This window comes from Heterocephalus glaber, unplaced genomic scaffold (assembly GCF_053883595.1).
Source record: "Heterocephalus glaber isolate CG9 unplaced genomic scaffold, H.glaber_assembly_v1.0 deba00001592, whole genome shotgun sequence".
Taxonomy (NCBI): domain Eukaryota; kingdom Metazoa; phylum Chordata; class Mammalia; order Rodentia; family Bathyergidae; genus Heterocephalus; species Heterocephalus glaber.
Genome location: NW_028258367.1, coordinates 596125 through 618013, shown reverse-complemented (window position 1 = coordinate 618013; position 21889 = coordinate 596125). Strand labels below are relative to the sequence as shown.

The 21889-nt window shown below is 44.1% G+C and overlaps 1 protein-coding gene across 5 annotated transcripts in view; it reads left to right on the top strand.

Annotated features, from left to right (window-relative positions):
- The window catches only part of Zdhhc14 (zDHHC palmitoyltransferase 14), a 312745-nt gene that overhangs the window by 185281 nt on the left and 105575 nt on the right, over positions 1-21889 (top strand). For all 5 annotated transcript variants that reach the window (XM_087193424.1, XM_004856832.4, XM_004856833.4 and 2 more), the window contains exon 3: positions 19926-20084. In XM_087193424.1, coding sequence (XP_087049550.1) covers positions 19926-20084 — 159 coding nt within the window. The remainder of the gene's footprint in view (positions 1-19925; positions 20085-21889) is intronic.

The window sequence follows — 21889 nt, the reverse complement described above, 5'->3', positions numbered from 1 at the left end:
GAGAGGTGGACATGGACAGGGCTGCAGGGCTGAGCGACCCTAACCCCAGAGGCACTGACCAGGAACCTAACTCTGCCAGCCCTTGGCAGTGTAGGATCTAAGCAGGTCACTCACCGTCCAGCCTCCGAGTCCTCTTCTCTGCAATATGGAACACGCTGTTCTGCTGGGTACTGTACTTGGGGAGTTAAATGAGATGTTAGGTGTAGACCTGGTGCAGCTTCTTGCTCTTAGCAGCAGAGGAAGCATTGCTGGTGGTGAGGAGGTCGGCCAGACCGGGGGGAAATTGGAGCCAAAGCAGGTGGGGAGGAGGGGCCCTGGGCAGGGGCTCTGGTGGGCTCCATGGTGCTGCAAGGATTGGCAGGACTACCTATTCGGATAGGAGGGAAACCTGAGGTTGTCCTGTAGCTCATCCAGTACACAGGGCCTTCAAGTGGATAGAAAGTAACCGATCAGGGCTGGAGTGGATTTTCCAGTGTGGCAGAGCTGAGCAGTTAGACATCTCCAGCACAATGTTAGATTGAAAGATGCGATAAAAACAAAATGTTACTTTGGGGAAAGGACTTTGGTTATTCATTCTCATTTGCAAATTAAGGTCTAAAAATAACCTCAGCATTAAGGTCCCTAAGGGGATTGTGGCACACCTCGTGTCAGTGGGGTGCATGGCTCTCCACTGTCCTCTACTTTTATTACCTTACCACAGAGCAGAGTTCGAACCACAGATGGCTGTTAGCTCAGCACCCAGAAGGCAAATAGACTAGAAAAAAACGAAGGCCACACCAAAGTGGGACCTTGTACTTAACAACCTGCCTTCCCCATCGCCACCCTGATACTGAGCACATAGATTGCTGCTGATTTCCAGTGAGTATTTTTGATTGCCTAAACCACCAATGTCCAATAGGCATTGGGCATACACATAATGTTAAATTTTCCAGTAGTGACTTGACAGCAGCAAAAAGAAACAGGTGAAGTCAGTTTTAATATGCTGTATTTAATCTAGTTGTTCAAAGTATTACTTAGAATGTAAGAGACATTCAGAGAGTATTGAGACAGTTTACATTCTCCATGTTTGTGCTTAATCTGAAATCTGGTGTGTTTTTTCTTCCTTTACAACACATCCCAATTCAGAATAGTCACACTTTGAGCACTTATGTGGCTAGTGGCCACCATGCTGGACAGCACAGGCCTGAATCCCTGAGGGGCTGCCATTCCAGGAAAAGCCTAATTATTCTGAGCTTGGGGACATTCATGTTCCCGATTCCCATTTGACTGATGCCAGGTACACAAGATGCAGTTTGAGGTTCGTTTCCCACCTCAGCTGCTTTGCTTTACTAGAAGGAAGCTGTTTAGGAGCCACTGATCACCCAGAGAGGCCACAGGTAGGCCATTTAGTGACAAGAGCTGCCAATCCAGAAGTCTTGAAGAAAACAAAACTATTAACTTTGGTACAGAAATGGAATCCAAGTTTGTAGGGAGGAAGAATTTCTAATATAAGAAAAGCAACAGCCTATCAGTAAAGAGAGATTGGATTCAGGCTACAGCAATGAAAAACTCTAAATTGTGGTTTGGGTTCTATTTCTTCTTTGAGATCCTCACCTCAGGCCCTTATGATTCCATTTTTCTGCTTGGCAGCACGTAGAGTGGTTGTAGGAGTCATTATTAAGACAAAAATTATTGGTGTGACCTCTTCCAAAATGCACCAGTGAACTTTGAGGGTAAAATCCAGTATAATAGAGTTCAAGCAACTTGGAATAGCAGTGCCTCTTCCCTGCTACAGACTCTTTGCTGTCCTGGCCAAGCCCAGAGAGAGAGAGGAGCCTGCAAGAGCAGAAAACATCTGGAAACGTGGCTTGCAGGCCAGAGCTGCTCAGCCTCAATCTCAGGAGACTAGATCTCCCTCCACCTCTCCAGCGCAAACGGCAGCGAGCACTTCTGAATCTAATCCTACTTCAGAACCACTGGAGCGCAAACACACCCATGGTGTGATAACTGAGGGCTTCTTCACACTTCCCTGACTCCCTCCTGAGATAAAAGCAGTTAACGATTGCTCTTCCCTGGTGATAAATGATTGTTGGTTTTCTTTCATCAATATTTTAATGATGATTTGCACATTTTGGCAATAATGGATACAGAGTCTGATAGTAATTACAGAAGCAGATTGCAGAAGTGACTCAGGAGGCAGTGGTTGGCCATCAGCAGCAATATTGTCTCTCTGGGACAAGTGAGTCTCATCCCAACACCTGGCTGCCTGGGAGCCTTTTGAAGCAGGTGTGCTGAGAGCTGTTGGTGCAGAGAAACGGTTGACCGGCCTCACCCTGTAATCCTTTCCTCTTTTCTCCAAGACACCTTTGCTCCCGGAACATGAACGGAATAACCTCAGTCTGAAACCTTGCTTCTTGACTTTGCTGTGATTGGCCACTGAATTCAGGGCCACATTAGCAGCCATTCTCTGCCTGTGTTAGCAGGAAGAACCTGCTTGAGTAGGAACTGCCCCATATCATCTGCCCAATATGGGTGGTCGTTCAAGAAATGCAAATTAAAACAACACTGAGATTACATCTTACCCCAGAAAGAATGCCCATCACCAAGAAATCAAATAATAGGGCCGGGGATTTAGCTCAGTCTCACCGTGCCTGCTGCACAAGATCCTGAGTTCGATCCCCGGTACCACAAAAAAAAAAAAAAAAAGAAAGAAAGAAATCAATAATAACAAATCCTGGAGAGGCTACAAAGGAAAAACTCTTCTACACTGTTGGTGGAAATGTAAACTAGTGCAACTACTATGGAAATCAGTATGGAGATTCCTCAAAAAACAAACGAGAAATTCCATTTGACTCAGCTATTAGGTGTCTTCTTGAAAGAGTTAAAGACATCATATTATGGAAATACATACACACCCATGTTTATAGCAGCGCAATTCATAATAGCTAAATCTTGGAAATGGCCCACATGTCCGTCAGCGACAAAAAGATAAAGAAAATGTGGTATTTACATACCACAGAGTACTATTGTGCTACAAAGAAAGATAAACTTGAGTCATTTGTAGGAAAATGGGTGCACTTTGACACCACAATGTTAAGTGAAATAAATCAGACACACAAACATAAATATAGCATTGCTTCTTTTATGTGAGAAACCCAGAGTAAAAATAAGGACCAAATAAAGCTAGATAGTAGGAAGTAGGGAGGTAGATTGTTCTCAAAGGAGAAGGGGATCAGATGGAGGGAGGGAGAGATAAGGGATGAGAAGGAAAATAATTGGGGTGTGCTGTGCACATGTACCAACTCCACACAAGGATTGTAAATATTATGTACTGCAAGCATGTACAAAAAAAGGAAAGAAAGCAGCTCAAGTGATGGGTGGAAGGGGGAGGAAGTGAATTAAGGAATTAAAATGAGAAAAGGAATTAAGATGTGTTATGTACATGTACCAATTTCTCCCAAGGAACGTTAATATTATGTACCACACACATGCACTGATAAACTGAAAATTATTTTTAAAAACATAAAAAAGAAAATGACATTCCATAAACTCGAGAAGATAGCCATTCAACAAACATTGACCAAGCATGCCACTTGCTAGGGGCCCGGCCTTGGCAAATCTGGGTTCTCTCCAAGGGCTTCCTTTCCTCCCTGGGAAAATGGGATCTACATCCAGACACCTTAAGCAGGGAAACTGAGAATGCAGAGGGTTCGCAGAATGTTCACAGAACATGTGGACATCATGAGGCACTGTGCTGGCTGCTCTGTCACATCTCAAACCCACTGGAATACAGGAGACAGGAAGTTGAATAAGGATGTATGAATTGTTTGGAATTGGAGCCCATAAGAAACTAAAACTGAGAAGCAGCCAGCCCTGAATGCAGGTTGCAGGAAGACATTTGGGGAGCCCAGGTCCTTGGAGTTTTCATGACGTAGCTGCCCACTAGGCAAAGTGCCTCAGAGTATGTCACTCACTGAGAGCATCTCTTGCAGCCACCCGAGACTGATATTCATTCTGATTCACTCAAAGCAGAGGGAGGAGTGAAGGGTGGGAAGAAGATGCCATAGCTGGATACGATGGACAGGAGACAAATGAAGAGTCTGTGCCGGGTTTCACTGGATAGCTGCTGAGCAGCTGCGCAGCACCAGGGGCTGCTCTGGACTGAGGGTTCCCAGCCTTGGTGCACATTAGAATGACCATGGAGGCCTGACCTACTTTAATACTATTTTTTATCATGCACATATTGCTTTTCAGTGATAAAATATATACATAGACAAGAGGGGTCCTTCCCTGGAGTCGCTGATTCAGCAGGTGGGTGCCCCACCAGACCCAGGCATGTCTTAATGTCCAAATGTGGGGCCTATTGTCCGGCCACTCAGAAAAGCATGGGGGACAGACATGACAAAGCAGCTGCCATGGATTGTAACTAGGGACACAAACTCCATATGCCTGGCAGAGTTGGAGCTTTTGCATGTAGCTCTTGAATTGCTGAGTTGAATTGAAAAATTAAACAGTGTACAGGGGTCCTCAAAGTCTGTGATTTTCTTGTTAGTATCTAAGGATTTGTGGGCTTGGTGAGAAAGCTGAGTATTTGTAACATATCCAACAAAATAGTTTTAGGTCCTCAACTAGCCGAACTTGCTGTAGGGAAGGAGGTACAGCTGGCAAGTATAGGGACCAAGTGGTAGGGCCTGAGCAGGGTGAAGATGGAGCCTGGGTGGACACTGGCAAGTAGAGCAGGGGAGGCCTGAGGGTCAGCCCATCCCTGCTGGGGAGACCCAAGGCCTGGGTGGTGCGGCAAGAAGCAGGGACCCTTTTATTGCTTCCCCGGTGGGAAGGACCAGTGCAGCCTCATACATAAGGCGCTTGCAGAGGCTCCCAGGTGGACTATGCAGCACTGGGTAGAAGCTCCATGAGAGAGGGCCGGTCCCACACCAGCCTTCTCTGTGCACAGGGCTGGCTGGTGGGAAGGGCAGCAGAGCTCTCCACCAGCTCTTTCTGTGGCTCTCCAGGTGGATGTGGGGTGGGGACTTCCACAAGAGGGTCCAGGAAAGCCGTGCCACTTCCACATGGCAGCAGAGAAAAAGCTGTAAACCACTGCCTCTCACGCTGAGGCCTGTAGGACTCGCCTAAACTGCCCATTAAATGCAGATTCTCAGGCCTGATCCTGAACCCACAACTCAGAGTCTGTAGGATGTAGGACCTGGGAATCTACATCGGGCACATTTTTCAAGTCTTCTTTTTACACAGTAATATTTGACAGTCACTGAGTTAAAATGTCCCCAGATGCAAAAGGAGCATTTTAGGCATGTGAGGTATGGACAACAATGTCGGGAGTGGCCAGCTCCCTCAGAGGTGGAGGTGTATCATGCTCCACCTATCAGCCAGGAACCTGCTTGGGGTGAGCATTTCCATCCTTGTCGCTTCCCCTCTTCTCACTGCCTCCCAAGCACCCACTCTGCCCAGGTCAGAGGAAAGACCTAGAAATGCCCAGAGGCCACCCAGAAGGTGAGAGGGAAAGAGGCAGATCAACCAGACACCGAGGCCTCTCAGATGCAGGGACCTATGGTTTTCACGAATCAGGGCTGCTCCCCTAGGATCCATGGATTGCCTGCTAGGAAAGAAGCACTGGGGTGGGGCCCTGGGATGTGTGGGTGAATGAGGCAGAGGGCAAAGAGCCAAACTGACCCCAGGACATGGGTGGAGGAACCACTGGTCATCAGGCCCAGTGGGCTCTATCCTGGGGAACACCATGAGGAAAACCATGGCAGCCACTGGGTGAAACTTCCTCAGCTGGGAACAATCATGCCCCATCGCAAGCTCCACACCAGAAGAGGACCCCTCAGTGATGTGAGATCCCTAGGAGTGGCTGGTTCCTGCATCATCCTGCTGCAAGCTGTGGGAGGTGGGGGGTGTTTTATTTTGTTATTCCCACCCCAGAAGAGAATTTCTTGTCTCCTTAAAAGGGGAATGTGTGCTCTTGTCTTGTTTCTATAGCTGGATCTGGGAAGATGCTTAAGAGACCCAAACACCAGGACTTGTCTTGCATGGGCAGCTCCATTTATCAACACTGTATGCATCCAGAACAAATCTGAGCATTACTTTTCATAGGATGCATACATAATGGGGTGGGATCTCCAGCCAGCCAGGGCAGGCTAGAGGATGCTCCCTAGGATGGAGCACTAGTGAGGATCCAGAAGTTCAGACCAGAGCCTGTCATCCAGGCCTGCAGGGAAGGGCGTGTCACTGACCAGGAGGTGGGGGTGTTAGCACCCATCAGCCCCTCCATTTCCAAAGCAAACACCTGAGGGAGGGCCTCCAAGTCCAGTCCTCTAGGTTACTCCTGGTTGTGGAGCTACAGTGAGGGGATGCATTAAGGTTCTGGGATTTTCCAGAAGCCTGACAAAGGTGAAACATCGCACTCTGGCTGGCAATAGGCTTCAGACTGAATTCAGTCATTTGCATATCTGACCACCCTGAGCCACCCTGGGAGATGGAACTGTAAGTCTGCAGACCAAGAATGAGGGCCAAGCAGGGAAGAAAAGCCTGTCACCCCACACAGAGAATCAGGCTCTTGAAGAGAAGAAACAGGGCTGAGAAGGTAAATACTTCCTCAGTAATACTGATTTCTTCTAAGAATTGAGAAGCGCCACCCCTGCTGACCAGATGATAATTTTTGAAAATTACACATCACAATCTTCAGTTACAACTGTTCTGGTGTGGTCATCACACCTGCTGACTCCCAGTGGGGGAAGGATGGGGCCTTCACTTGGACAATCAAAGGCAAAAGGCACAAAGATTCAGATTCTAATTCACTCTTCATACCACCAGGCAAGCTTGCAACCTGAGCAAGTCTCTTTCTTTGCCATAAGTGGTAAGAAACATACTCAAAGGCATCAGTGTCTGTGTAGCTAAAGAGAACTGCAAGCACCGAAGAATGCTAATCTTTTGTGTTATGAATACATTTTTAATATGTGGGAATTGGTGACCATTACAGGCTACTCTCCAGGACTGGAAACCCAATTTTCTCCCCTTCCAATCCAGTGCAATGGATATTTAGTGAGCAGCTGACCATCTCTGCAAATCGCTGTAGTTATTGGAAAGAATACAAAGATAAATGAAGTAGGGTGTGTGTGTGTGTGTGTGTGTGTGTGTGTGTGTAATCTAGACAGTGCTGCTATTGACCATTGGAGCTTGCTAATAAATAATTTATCTTGATTCTGTCATCCCCGACATTGTGATTTCATGATGCTTTCATATTCCTTTATTAAAATACCTATGAGCATCAATACAGGAATCAAAATCAGTACTCCCAATCTTTTCATCAAGTTTAGATGAGACTCATTTATGCTTGCCTTCCCTTTGAGAACTCAGAGCCCTGGGCCTTTGAAGGCTGCCATGGCAAGCTAAGGTAAGTTTGGGGTCCTGGAGGTAAAATGGTGGCAATCTGTTTATAAGCTGATCTGTGCTGCCTAGTAAAGTAAGAATACACCAAAGTGAAAGTATCTAACTACTTTCATTTTAATTGCCATAAGTAGAGAGGTTTTAAATTGAGGTTACTGATTCAGTGGTGGATTGATTTAGGTTAATTACACATTTGTTAAGTGCTTACCTATTGTGTGCCTTCAACACATTTACATCTGCTTGTGGAAATAAGGCAAAAATACAAGAAATGAATTCATAAAGAATGTATTGGTCAGCTTTCTATCACTATAATGAAATGCCTGAGGCAATTAATTTATAAAGAGAAAGGTTTAGTTTGGTCCACAATTCAAGATCTGGTAGATTCATTGCCTTGTGCCTCTGGTGAGGGCCCTAGGTGTTAATGGCCAGGAGCATGTGTTAGGCCAAACTACTCACCTCATAAGCCAGGAAGCAGAGAAAGCCAGAACCAGCCAGCATCCCATAACCCCCTTTTGGGCATGCCTGCAATGATCTAATGACTGCCAATAAGTTCCTCCTTCTTAAAGATCCACAGCACCTCCCTCCAGGGATTTCACTCAGTGGAACCACACCTGCCTCGAAAGCAAAAGGTCCTGAGTTCGATCCCAGGTACCAAAAAAAAAAAATCCACAGCACCTCCTAATAGCCACCCCAGGACCAAGCCTTTAACATATGGCCCCTTGGGGAACATTCATCCAAACCACAGCAGAGAACATGAGTAAGCAAAGGCATGGCATGGAGTCAGAAAACTGGGTACAAAGAAACCCCTGTAAAGAACCCTAGGCCCACAAATAAGAATCTTTCAGTTCCTCTGTGAATACAGAGCATAGATAATACAACTCTGAGTCCAAACTCCCAGGAAAATGTTTTTTCATGACCCCTTGCTTTCTTATGGTGCAAAATCTGAACAGTGTTTTGACAGATGAAGGAATGCAATTCCCAGTGGCAAGAAAGGCCACTTAGAGATAAGTGTTATTCTGAGACGGGCTGTGTTAAATGAGCTGGGTTTTTTGATTCAGCTCATGCATCCTTGTATGGCCACAACATAGCTTGTGATTCCAAGGGCTGGGAGTGGCCCAAATGATGAGAAAAATAACCTTCTTCTCTGAGAGCTTAGGCAATGAAGAATCCAAGAAGGGCCTTACAGTCTTTCTTCAGTACAAGTAGAAAGGACGTCTACCAAAAATTATTGATGAAACTTATGATCTTGTATTTAATTTCTTCAAAGCAGCAGAAATAACTTTCATTGCCATCTAAATTTAGGAATTGTAGGGAGCCAAAGGATTTCAGTCGCTCTTGCAAATGGTTTATGCCTCTTTTCCTGTTTCAAAAGTAAAATCTTTTGCTTACTACAAAGTAATATATATTGTTTCTGGAAAACTTGAAAAGCATAAAGAAGAGAAATCTGGGCTTGGTGGTGCTAACCTATAATCCCAGCACTCTGAGAGAATGAGGTGGGAAGATAGAAAATTCAAGCCCAGCCTGGGCAATTTAGCAAGACACTGTCTCAGAAAAAAAAAATAAAAAGGGTTTTGAATGTAGCTCAGTGTGAAGTCCCTGGGTTTAAGTCTCCAGTACCACACAAACACAAGTGGAGGGGGAGAAAGATTTTAATTTATTAATGTGTTTAATTAATACTACCAATCAGATGCATTCATGGTTAACATTTTTATGTATCTTTTCGGTATTTTTCTCTGCATAATATATCTTTACACAAATATAAGACCATATTGTACATTAATGAGAAGTATGGACATGTTAAAAACACTGCATCTTCTACTCCAGGATACAGAATGTCTCTCCATATTTTCACAACCTCCCTAAAGTTTCTATATTGTGTTAGTTTTCTTCATGTGAGATCTACCCACTTTTTTTTTCTTTTTTCTTTTTTTAAATTAGATTTATTCCTAGAGTTCTGTTGGGCTTTTGTACGTGTGTGTTGTAAATGGGCTATTACCCTCCTTATAATTTCCAGCTGATTATGCTAATATTACATATAAAAAAGCTTTTGAAATTTATGTACCCATTGATTTACACTAGTCACCTTATTGAAGATGTTTTATTCATTTTAAATAATCTGTGCTGATGAGACACAAAAAGGAAAAGTCCATGGGACCTACTAGACGAGCATTTTTAATTCTTCACAGTATGGTGTATTTATAAATAGTATCCCTTGCTTCTGTACTGGTGGCATCCTTTGTCCTCTTTTCCTTGGTGCTAAAAAGTATATCTTATAGTAATAATGTGCAGAGTGAATTATAAACCAGTCCTGGCATTCAGGTCCTTGCTAGCCCCTCATAATGTCCCTCAAATTTCAATAGAAGCGGATCAGATTTTCCTGGTGATAACAATGAAGCAGGGCCCTGCCACGCCGTAGTAGTTTCCGTACTTTCCGGAGACCACATTTTATCTTTGTTCCCATCTACTTGTCTTACTATCATGCAAACACTGACAACACAGATTGATCTCTGTCATTATTCGATAGCTAATAGTTTCTGACAAAACAGAATCTGTGCCCCCATGGAGTAGAAATGTATGCAAACATTTCTAGCTTTGGCCTTGAGGATAACCAGTTTTCATTTCAGAAGCACAGCGGTTTTCTGTGTGTGCTCAGAGAATGTTGACAATGTTTGAGGGAAATTAAAACTCTGCAAGGACAAAGCTACTTTTCTTCTACATTCAAGGGCAAGGCTTAGCATCCAAGTGGAAAAAATGTGTGGCAAAAAAATAAGATAGTCATTAATTTTCATTTTGCTATAATCATATATTGGATTAACTCAGTTAAACTAAAAAGGTCATAGCTGCTAAGCACTTTCTTTTCCTTCTCTCTTTAATTGTACTAATTAATGCTATTGTTCTATAGGATCTAAGCAGGCTATGGAAAAAGAGCTTTTGATAGTTTTGAATATCATAGCATCTGACAGTTCAAGGTCTTTCCATGAATTACAATATCCCTAAACTATGTAAAACCAAATTCATGATCTAAATGTGGAGAAATTGAGGTCTGCTTTCCCTATCAGGTCACCAAATTTTAAAAAAAATCATACTTGATGGTATTCTGAACTCTAATTTTCTACAACTTATACTTTCAGAACTAGTTTTAGGACTATTTGGGTTTATCATGGAATTATTTTTGGTCATTGATGTGCACCATCCCACTCCATCATCACACTGATATTCATTGCATATGGCAGTATTGCATATTTGTTAACTACTTGAGGAGAGTTTACGTATGTGTACAAGAACTCTCGAATGAAATTCAGTGTTAATAGGGCTGTTCTTACCTAAAACTGGCATCCACCCTAGGTCATAACTATTGTCTGTTATGATGTTTTTCAAATAGTGCCGCCTGGGGCCAGGGCAAGGGACAAAGGTGTTGGGTCTATCATGTAAACCAAGCTGCTTCACTCCCATCTGTTTAGTATATTGTAGTTCTTTGTAAAAATCTTCTCTGAACAAAAAGTCACACTGCTATAAATAACAACCAAAAAGAGTAGTTTTCAAACTATACTTGGCTTTGATCTTGTGTAGACTTTCCATAATTAAGTACATCATATCAGCTCTTTAACATTAGCATCTTTGTAAATGGTGCATCTTTCTCTGGCATCTCCATTCTTAGCCAAGTACTTCAGTTTTCCTGCCAATGAGACTTGGCCTCAGGGTGTAGCTGTTAAAAGTATAATATTTCCCCTGTACTCATACCTGTCCTCATAAGATATATACAGGGAACATTTATTAAAATCAAGATTTTTTAGCCTCTCGCCCAGAAAAATATCTTCAGGAGTGAGGAATCTCTATTTTTACAAAGTTCCCAGGTTAGTAAATGAACCTGCCTGAAGATTGTCAGAGCACCTAAAGGGAAGAGAATGGGAACTTCAGAGTTGTCTCACTGGCCAGCGCGTTTGTTATGAACAGCGGTACTTCTCAGACTTTCATGCATCTGAATCCCCTAGGGGTCTTTGAAAATGCAGATTCTGGCTTGAAAAGGTGGGGAGGAGGCACCGAAATGATTCATTTCTATAAGCTTCCTGGTAATGCCCACACCACTGGTCCATGGACCACATTTTGAGTAGCAAAGCCTTAGGTCAGAATTTCTCAACCTCAACACTATTGATATTTGGGGCTGGAAAGTTCTTTGTTTTGAAGAGCTGTCCTATGCGTTGTGGGATGTTTGGCAGCATCCTTGGCCTCCACCCAGTGGGTGCCAGTATTGTCATTCCCTCCCACTTGTGACAACTAAAAATGTCTCTAGACATTTTCACATTTCTCCTAGGAGGCAAAATCACCCCTAGTTGAGAACCACTGTTCTGCAGGATCCTGATCATCTGCCAAGTGTGCAAACTACTTTTACATATGATTTGTTTGTGCACTTACATAATCAAAAATCCACTCTCTGGATGTATTTGAGCTCCCTCCTATATAAGCCACAAAGGACAGAGGAATTAACCCTGTTCTCCACTGTATCTACAGCACCCAGAAGACTGTTCGGTGTGCAGTGGGGCACTTATGAGTTAATTAATAAATTAATCTAACTAGCACTGAGCAGCACATGAAGCTCAGTCTTTGAGGTTACCTTTTCTATTTTCTATTAAGAGACAGAAAAAACGGATTCTCTATTCTTCACAAATACTATCGTTTTTCTTAAATTTTTACTTTTTCTCTATTTCTTATCAAAGCCTTAGTAGTCAAGTACTCATGGGACTAAAAAGTGATTATCAAAAGTTCTCATTGAACAAAATTTTTCCTTGATGAGGTTCTTTCCCAAAGGAGATCAGTCCCATAAGCCCTTTGATGACCAAGTCCACAAAAAGCCCAAATCCCCTGTGTTTCTAAACTGAATTGTCTCCTACAACTCCAAAACGGCTTCCCGATCAGAGAGGAAGGGGCAAAGATTAGTGTGAGCCATCTCGTGAAACACGGAGTGTGTTGTTTCCCTTCACCATCTTCCCACCTCCCTCCCTCTTGGGCCCTTCTCTAGAATGCTGCCCTAAATCTGTGCCGCCTTATATGACCCCACCCACACCTCTGCTCCGGGATTGACCCGCCAGGGCCCTTCCGGACTTCGCGCATGCGCCAAGCATTCCAGCAGGAATTCTGGCCCGGGCTGTTACTGACTGAGCTTTCTTTCTGACACTGTCTATCCAACCCACTCCTCTTTCACTGCCCTTGCGCCTTCCTCCTAAGGAAGCCCTAAGGATATCCCTGGCAGCTTCCACCCTCCCTCTACATCTGCATGCCCAGGCCTACGTGTCTCAGGATGGAGGTACATACTCAAGTACCTTGGGAGACTCCACTCTATACCAAACAAGGAAGGTGGAGGACAGTTCTTTGCTGCTAAGTTACCAGCACCCTCACTGACTGATTGATGCCCAGGCCAGTCTCCTAGGGCGACTCCAGGATTCAGATTTCCCCAGAGATGCTTGGCCTAGACTAAAAGACAATCATGGTTTGAATGTGTCCCCAAGAATTCATATGTTAGGAAACTTAATCCTCGAATTTATATTAATGGCATTTGGAGGTGAGACCTTTGGGAAGTGATTAGAATGGGGTGAGGTCAGGAGCCTAAGGCCCCTTGATGGCATTAGTGGCTTTATAATAAGGGAGAGAGACCAAAGTCAGCACACTTGTTCTGCCTTACCAAGATGCTCTTATACTTCCCAACCTGCAGAACCATGTACCAAATAAATTTCTCATCTTCACAAATTATCCAATCTCAGGCATTTTGTTGTAGCTACAGAAAAGGTACTAAGATAACAACAAGAACCAAACTCTCCTTCTACTGTCTGTCACTCCTTGCTTTCAAACACAGGAGTGCCTCAAGGCTCACTCTTTGGCCCTCTCCCCTTCTGAAGTGATACTCTCTCTCCAGGTGAGTACATCAGGGTCATTGCCAAATATTTATCTCCAGTCTAAGCCCAGATGGTGTGTGCCACTCTCAGAACCAAGCGCGTGATCTTTTTCCCTACTCACCCACTTCACCTTCACAGAATCAGACCTGGACTCCCCCAGGTCCCTGCCTTAGCCAGCACTAAGATTCATCCAAATCACATGTGTCTCTTGTTCACCACATCCACAAGTAACTGATTTTTTTAATCAATTTTAAAGTTTCTAGAATGTATCTACCTTTCCCCATAACTGTGGCCACTACCCTATTTCAAGCTAAGACCATCTCCAACTTGTATTCTTAACTGACCAGAGAACCATTCTTGCTGCCCCATCCAATATGTCTTTAATACTTCATTCAATATTTTATTGCCTACCTGATCACATTACCACACAGCACAGAGCCCTCTTTGGCTTCTGTGTTAGTCAGTGCTTCCCAGAGAAACAATAAAAATAGATAGAATGGATGGATAGATGGGTGGATGGATGGCCATATAGATAGATGGGCAGATTGAAGGATGTAGATAGACAGATGGAGGTTGTTAAAAACTGACTCATGTGATTGTGAGGAATGGTTAGTTTGAAATATGGGAGCTGGCCACCAAGCTGGAAACTCAGGTAAGTGCTGGTGCTACTTACTGTCTTGGGCTCAAATTCCAAGCAGGGTTTTCCTTGAGGAGAATTCCTTCTACTTTGGGGAGCCCTACTATTTGCTCTTAAGATCTTCATAAGACCACCAGATTTCATAAGACCCACCACATTAAGCAGAGTATTCTACTTCACACAGTCGACCAATTTAAATGTTAACCGTATCTTTAAAAAAAAATCTTCACGGCAGTATTTACACTGTGGTTGACCAAATAGCTAGGCAGATAGCTTAGTCATTTTGATACATAAAATTAACAGTTACATCTACCATTTTCACTCAGAATGCAGGCCAGTATCCTAGACATTGGTCCAAGGCTGTGGGTGGTTCAGCCTCTACCTTCCTCCTGATGTCTCTCATTTATTCAGCTTCTAGTCACACTGTCCTCCCTCCAGTTCTCAGAGATATCACTTCCCTCCTGTCCCAGGGCCGGTACCTAAGCTGCTGCATCTGGCTGAAATCCTTCTCCTTGCTCCCAGCTCCCAGCTTCCAGCATGTGTGCACCTATGTTGTGCACCCTTGTATGTGCGTGTGTGTGTGTGTGTGTGCACGCACACACATGCACAGTCCCACACATTCTCATGATTCTGGCTCAAATGCTACTTCTAAGGACAGTCCCTATACTGGACAGATTCCCTTGCTTTTCACACTCAATATAATACAGTGAGTAACAATGTGTTGCTCCTGTGGTTATTTAATATGCTTCCTCCACTAAACTGCAAATTCCTTGAAGGCACAGGCCAGGTCCCTTTTACTCACCAGGGTACCTGCAGCACCCACAGTGTTGAGTTCAGTGAGTGATGTGGAAAATCTAACAAGCTCTGATGTCGTATTTCTTGCCTTCTTTATAGTGCATTCTGGCCTCCACGGGGCCTGCCTATGCCACTGGCTCCCTACCTCAGTGGGTTTCCTTGCTCTCTTGACTTTGCAGGTTCTCTCTGCTCTTCCCAAGATGGACCAGAAGTGAGGCAGAGGAAACTCCTGTCTGCTCCACTTTGTTCAGGTTGGAAATGGCCCAGTGAGCATCACTCAGGCATCTCTTTCAGTCCTTGAAGACAAACTGAGTAGCAAAACTTTAACTTGAGGAAAGGGACTGAACCTTTCTGTGCATATTTGCGTATACGCATATGTATAAACAAAGCTGCAGCCATACAAAACATTAGTAAGAAGATCTTGCAAGTTACTCTCAGGAATGGAAGCCTAACAAATGTAGACAGATAGACCAAAATTTGTTCTTCTTTTCCCTAACAGTTAAAATAGTAGGAATGACTTGTCTAATATATCTAATCATTATTAATATTCTCTTGTGGGCTTGGAAGTTTACAGACTGTAGGCTAAGAGATGATGATAAATGGCCTTCAAATGACCATCTTTCTTCATGATAGATCAGCCATTCCTAGATTGGGTAGTTTCTGTCCTGTGTACTCCAGCAAATGCAATAGATGGAGTCATGAAGACTTGAATATAAAGTTACATTTGCCCTGTGTTTTATCTTCATTTTCACTAAACTCCTATTAGCAGAGGTTCCTACCACTCTGGCAGATGCTCCAGCAGCTGGTTAATGGTCTATGAAACATAAATGCACCAGGGACACTGCTCCTCTGAATCCTTTTGCAAAGGAAAGAATCTAAATCTACATATTGTAAAATTGGGCTTTCTCCTTTTGCATTTTAAAAAAGCAGAGCTCATTTACTTTATAACAATTTGGGGTAGGAATAAATATGAACGAAGACAAATGAGCCCTTCCTGTTGCAAGGGCTCCATTATTCCTTTGGGAGGAGTGGATGACTTAGGTGAGGCCTCTGGCTAGCCCAGAACTTACTTCTCCTGGAGGGAAACAGCTCAGTCAGTGGCAGTTTCTTGCACCTGAGGTCACATTCTGACCAGTCTCCCTTTCCTGTCTCCGTATCCTCTAATTCTTTGCCTACAGAGAATTCTCTGATTTCGAGGTACTACATGGAGGTGTGGTTGTTAACTCTGCCTCTGTGCCAAACATCTCCCAACAATTTGGGTGAAGGGAGTCTTTAAGGATATGAAAACTATTTCAAGATTTACTTTTTATTTCAGAATGCTTGTGCATAAAAATGTCCTTGAGAAATACTGACTCCTATGAATTTGCAGGCACTGCCAGAGGCTTTTCCCCTAAAATGATAGCGTTCTTAAACCATTAGCTATTGTAGACTTTGATTATTCATTTTCAATAGCTGTATTTAAACCACAAAGAGCAGCCCTAAGAAGCAGAGGCACAATTGTAGCCAACAACAAAAACATAAAAGAAATAAAATAAAAACCCCAAAAGCAGAATAACTGAGGATTAGCACAGGAACGCTGAGCTTCACCTTTTGTGCCAGGCACCTTGGGTCTCTGATGATCTCCAGGCGTATGAGAAAGGCTTTGCGATCGGCCAATGGCTTCAGTCTGAACGTTGAAGGAAACCTTTTGTCCTCAGGTTGGTGTTTGAAGTCCTGGGCGCTGGGGCTGGCACCTAGTCAAAGCACAGCACAGATCAATTGACTGGAAAAAATGAATGAATTAAGTTTAATGAGAGCCCACAGGAGAAAATGAGCCACTCCACTTGCCAACTATTTGCACAAGAGAAGCTTAAACGGGACCTGAAAGGATTATCCCTGAACACAGCAGCAAGGGAGTCTTCTAGCTCGAGAACACTGCGCACATGCCCTGGAGCATGCGACCGTGGTCCCTGGGTCTGGTGTCCAGGCTGCTGTAAAACCATGCTGCAGGCAGAGCCAGACAGGTGCATGGGGAGTCTGAGTGTGCCTTGGAGAGGCTTCAAGGGTCTCAGTCAGACTTGCATTTTGAAGATTGACTCTGGGGCCCATGAGGAAAGTGAGTCTGGTCATCAGGGACAGGTAGACTGGCCAGGAGGATCCGGTGGGTGTAGGTGCCCTCCCAGGCACTCTGGGTCCTGCATATCCCCTATTTGACAATGTAAGTCTTTTAGAAATGTTGGGGGACTAGTTTTTTTCAGTTCGTTGGTTCTTCTATCATTGAATGGCATAGCCAGGCCCTCATCCTTCCATTTCTTTTACATAAAGAGCTCTTCAAATATCTAATAAAAGGGTTTGGGGGTTGAGTTTTATTCTTAACCTTCAGTTTACTGTGTCTGTTGAATTCTGGTTTTCTATTCTATATCAAAGTTTTAACCTTTGAAAAATTCTACTTTGGGGGCCGGGGATTTAGTTCAGTGGTTTTGTTGCCTGCTGCACAAGTGCAAGGACCTGAGTTTGATCCCTGGTACCAAAAAAAAAAAAAATTCTACTTTGGAACTACAAGATCAATAGAGTCTATGGTAAGGAGTTCTGGCAAAGATACTTTTTCAAATCATTGCCACACAGGCTTTTTAAATAGTTTTAGTGCTGATAATTTTCTCATTTCTGCATTTTAAAATATTTGCCTTTGCAATTCAGCATCAAAACTTTTCTGATTAAATTGACATGTCTAATTGAATGTTTAATTGGATACATATCTTTTTAAACCTATATCTGACCTTCTAGGTTTTCTACCCATGTTTGCAAGAGCGAAATAGATACAGTGGGTTTCACCACTGAAATAAAGCTACCGAGGCACCAAATAATTATTAATTTAGGGCTCAGTGGCACCAGTAAGCACCCACAGAGATCTGCCCTTAGCATTGATGTGCTCAAAGGCAGTTCTCTATACCCTGGTGCTTAGGGAAGCATTTCTTTTCTCCTTAATACAAAACAGACTGAGAAGCCCTCCTCTTCCCAATGTACATGCTTTTAGAGCTTGGTGCTGCTCCAGATGCCACTGAATTTAGCATCATTTGAGAGGACAGCCACCAGGGTTCCAAGAAGGTGGGGCACATGCCAAGAGAGGGTGTCTTGCTTGGCAAGGCCACCCAGAGCCCTTGGGATGGCTCCAAAGCTGTTCAGTGGTGCTAATCCAGGGAAAAGTAAAGGGTTACTCCTATTTCCATTCCCTGCCCTCCTGCCACATACTTGAGCTCTTCTTTTTTGAACTTTAATTTTCCATGAGTAGTAAATAGCCAAAAACTGCTCAAAATGTTCTCCTTACCACTAGGATTGGTATTTTTACTACCTACAAAGCCTTAGCCAAAAGGGCTGGGTAGATTTTCAGGCTTCCTGCAGCCTCTTAAAGAAGATTGGGTGCAAGGGGTAGGGGCCTATTTGCAGGAGCCCTGAATCATAGGGATGAGCTGTGGATTCTGTCAGTAAAAGAAAGCAGTCCTGCTTGGGACCAGAAGGGTGCAGGCCTCTGGATACCACCAGCCCTTCTAAACCAATGTGGAAAGGCCAAGGCCCCTTCATGTGAGCTCAACTGTATTCTGTAAGTTTAGCTCTTTATCATATGAATGAGTGTGCTTGAATTCCTAATAAAGCACCACATGGATCATGTTGGACCAGGGTTCTCAAATTCTAAAGTGCTGAATCACTGGTGAATCTCTCAGTAAAGTGCTGATCCTGACTCAGTACTAGTTGGGCCATCTAGTCCTGCTTCTCTGGTGAACTGTTACGTGAAAGGGAAGCTGCATGGACTATACCTGAATCCATGAGGCCCTGACCAATGATTCTCAGCTCCGGCTACAGATTAGTATATCTGGGGAGCTTTTGAAAATCTTGATGACTGACTGCACCCCTACACCAATGAAATCAGAATACTTAGGGCAAGACCAAGATATCAGTAGCTTAGGATGCTCTGCACATAATTTCTGCCCAGGTTGAATTTGTGTGCAGGGCCTAAGTGGGTATTGGGACTCATTCTGACCACTTTGGAAATCAACCAACAGTTTGTTGCATCTGTCACGATCTGTCCTATAAGTGTATGGGAATTAAAATGAGCAGCTACTTTCAGTGAGTCTATCTCTAAAGTTTGCAAGGACTGTTCCACCACGGTCTGTTCACTTGTGTGTACCGGCCAGAGTCTCCACTGAAGCCCTCAGAATGTTCTTGCTATTCTCTGTTCACCAGCAGCTCCATTCTTAACTGCTCCCAAATTCTTCTTGGCAGGCTGACTGGGGCTGTGAGGAGTCTAGATGAGAATAAAACCACAAATTTAATCTTGCTATAGAGCAGGGGTTTGCGAGCCTGCTGCATATTCAAAGTGCCCATTGGATTCAATATGTTCCGGTAGCTTTAAAAGCTCCCTGGGTGCTTCTAACCTGAGATCAGGGAGGAGAAGAATGAAATGAAATATTAAAGAATATTTATATTTGCTTCAGTATTTTTTAAAAAGCTGGTCAGATGATAAGATGTAGACATGATTTTTAAATATGGATTTAATGATTTTTATTACTTTTAAAATATATATTCTCACCTCCAGTCCCACATTTGCTGTTTTTGAGGAAGCTATTGGGTAGAAGAGACTCCTAAGCCCTATTTGCAGTGAATCATCCTGGAAGAAAAATTACCTGGAGCACTGCCTTTATTAGGGTACAGTTGGCCACTAAAACAAATAAAACCCAAACCTTCAGGGGCTTGACACAGTGGGAAGCTGGTGGGCAGGTAACCAGGTTAACGTGGCAGTTCTCTTCAGTCATTCCAGGGTCCCCTGCTGGGGCTCCTAAGCTGGCCCCTGGAGTTTTCTGTGTCACACACAAGGGAGGGAAGGAAGCAGGTGGGGCTTCATGGAGTCCTCCCCAGCTGGACAAGGGCACATGTTTTCACAGTCCAATGGCCAGAGCGGTCACAGGCGCCCTGGCCTTGTTTGAATGTGTGGCTGCAGTCCTCTGCTTCCCTGCAGTTCCACAAAGACAGCCCACAGCCCTGGTTGGCAGTGGGAGTGTAGGACAGCCAGCCAGTGGGCAATGGCATGCATGCAGGACATCAAGGGTCAGTGAGCTCCCAGACAGGTGTGGCAGCTGCACTAGGAGCGCAGACTCCAGGCAGACTGGGCCCATGAGGATGACTGTGGGGCTACAGAGCTGGAGTCATGATCTGAAAGGCACATGTTCTCTTTCTCCTTCTCTCCCCAGATATCGCAAATGGCAGCAGTTCAGGGGGGTACCGCCCACCTCCCAGAACCAAAGAAGTCATCATCAATGGCCAGACTGTGAAACTTAAGTACTGTTTCACCTGCAAGATTTTCCGACCCCCTCGCGCCTCCCACTGCAGCCTGTGCGATAACTGCGTAGGTGAGTAGGGCCTCAGCCCTGGCGGGCGGGTAGTGGATTTGCTCTGGATAAGCTTTGGGCTATGGAATCAGTGTACTCCTTAATCCTACCAACTGAAAGACTCAGCAATGGTTAATGTTTCTACGTGTTTGCCTGTTGCCACTGATCCCCTCTCCAGGCCCAGAGTTACCATTCTCTCTTCTGTTTTTTTGGTTTTTATATCCTGCATTGTGCTAGGCCTCCTCCCTCAAAGCATGCACCAGGGTGAAGGGTCTTTTGTACAAGGAGTGTCAGATCAGGAGCCATGTACAGTAAAACCATACCTCTAGATGGCACAGGTGTTCTTCTGACTTCTCAGAGGGGTCTTCGTGGCCTTGGAGGCATCAGATCCAAAGGAGAGGAAAAGCGGCAAAGGCAAAGACTGCTTCTTCTAGGGATTAGAGTTAGAATCTTTGTTCTTTCCAGGGACCACCAGGACCTCTGCTCTCTGCTCGCTTTCTCCAGGACAGAGGGAAAATAGACAGAAAAGAGACAGAGCCCAGAGGTCCTCAGCAGTAAGACGTGGTCTTCCTGTTGACCCGCATGGGACTTCTCCAACCAATGTGAGTCCCAGGCACACTGGAGTAAGTCAGCAGTTGCTTCCTGTTCCTCATTCTGAGAGCCACTGCCCACATCCACAGGCCATTGTCCTCCCCAGGCTGGAGCTCCTTGGAAGGCTTCTAGTAGAAGTGACCTGACCAAGGATATTCCTGGCTAAATAAGCATGAAATCCTCTGCTAGCCCAGACCTTAAGGTTAAGAATACACCTCAGAACAAACCCAGTTTCCCTTAGGACTACCTCATAGATTTCCAACTCTTTCCTTGAGTGTGAGAAATTGAAGTTTCAATTCTTATTGAGAAAAACAGAATTTTATAACATACTTCTTGGTCTACCAGGCAGACTTTGATTTGCCTTAAATTGCGTTAGCCTAACCTTAATAATCCACAATTTTGTACAAAGGCCATGTTTTCCCTAACAAGTTTTGTCTTGGTTTCATTAACTTAAATTGCTTTTAGTTTTTGCCTCCCTGGTGGAACAGCATGGAATTGTATTCCATCTTCCCCATATAGTAAAGAGCCTCCAATTAAAAGCCTGAGATGTGGTGTTGCATGGCCTGGATTCCAAATATTCACTGTGATTTAGACAAGCTACTTAAACTCTCTGTATCTCAGTTTTTTCATCTCTACTGTGGGGTTGAAAACAATGCCTGCCTTGTAGGATGGCTGGGAGACTAAAGAAGTAAATACATGAAAAGCACTCAAAATAGTGTCTGGCTTATGGCAAATGATCCCTAATTGTTAGCTACTACTACTACTATTACTCCTGCTACCTTGATGTCTGTGAGTGGCTTTCTCTGGACAATTCCTTTATATACTGTAGCCCTCTGCAGGTGTGGTGAGCAAAACTATAGCTAGTCCTCCATGTGGGGATTGGATTTCTGCAGACTTTGTTTCATTTGACACCCTTCATGGCAACATCAGCCTCTGTAACCAAATCATACCCATCTTGAGGACACTTTTAAGCCAAAGCAGCACAGTGGCTTAAATATCCTCAGGGGAATAATCTGTACGAATTCTCAAAGCCCTTTCCTGAGTTGTCATTTTGAGCTCCAGGGCTATTACAAGATGCACTAGTACACTTACATAAACTCATCTGTTGCTTTGCATACTCACTCCTGTGGACCTAATGACGTATTCTGGTCTGCATTTTGATAAATGGGGAGTTTTTATCTACTAGCCTGTTTAATAAGCACATCCTTTTGTATCATTTATAAAAACTTTTATCC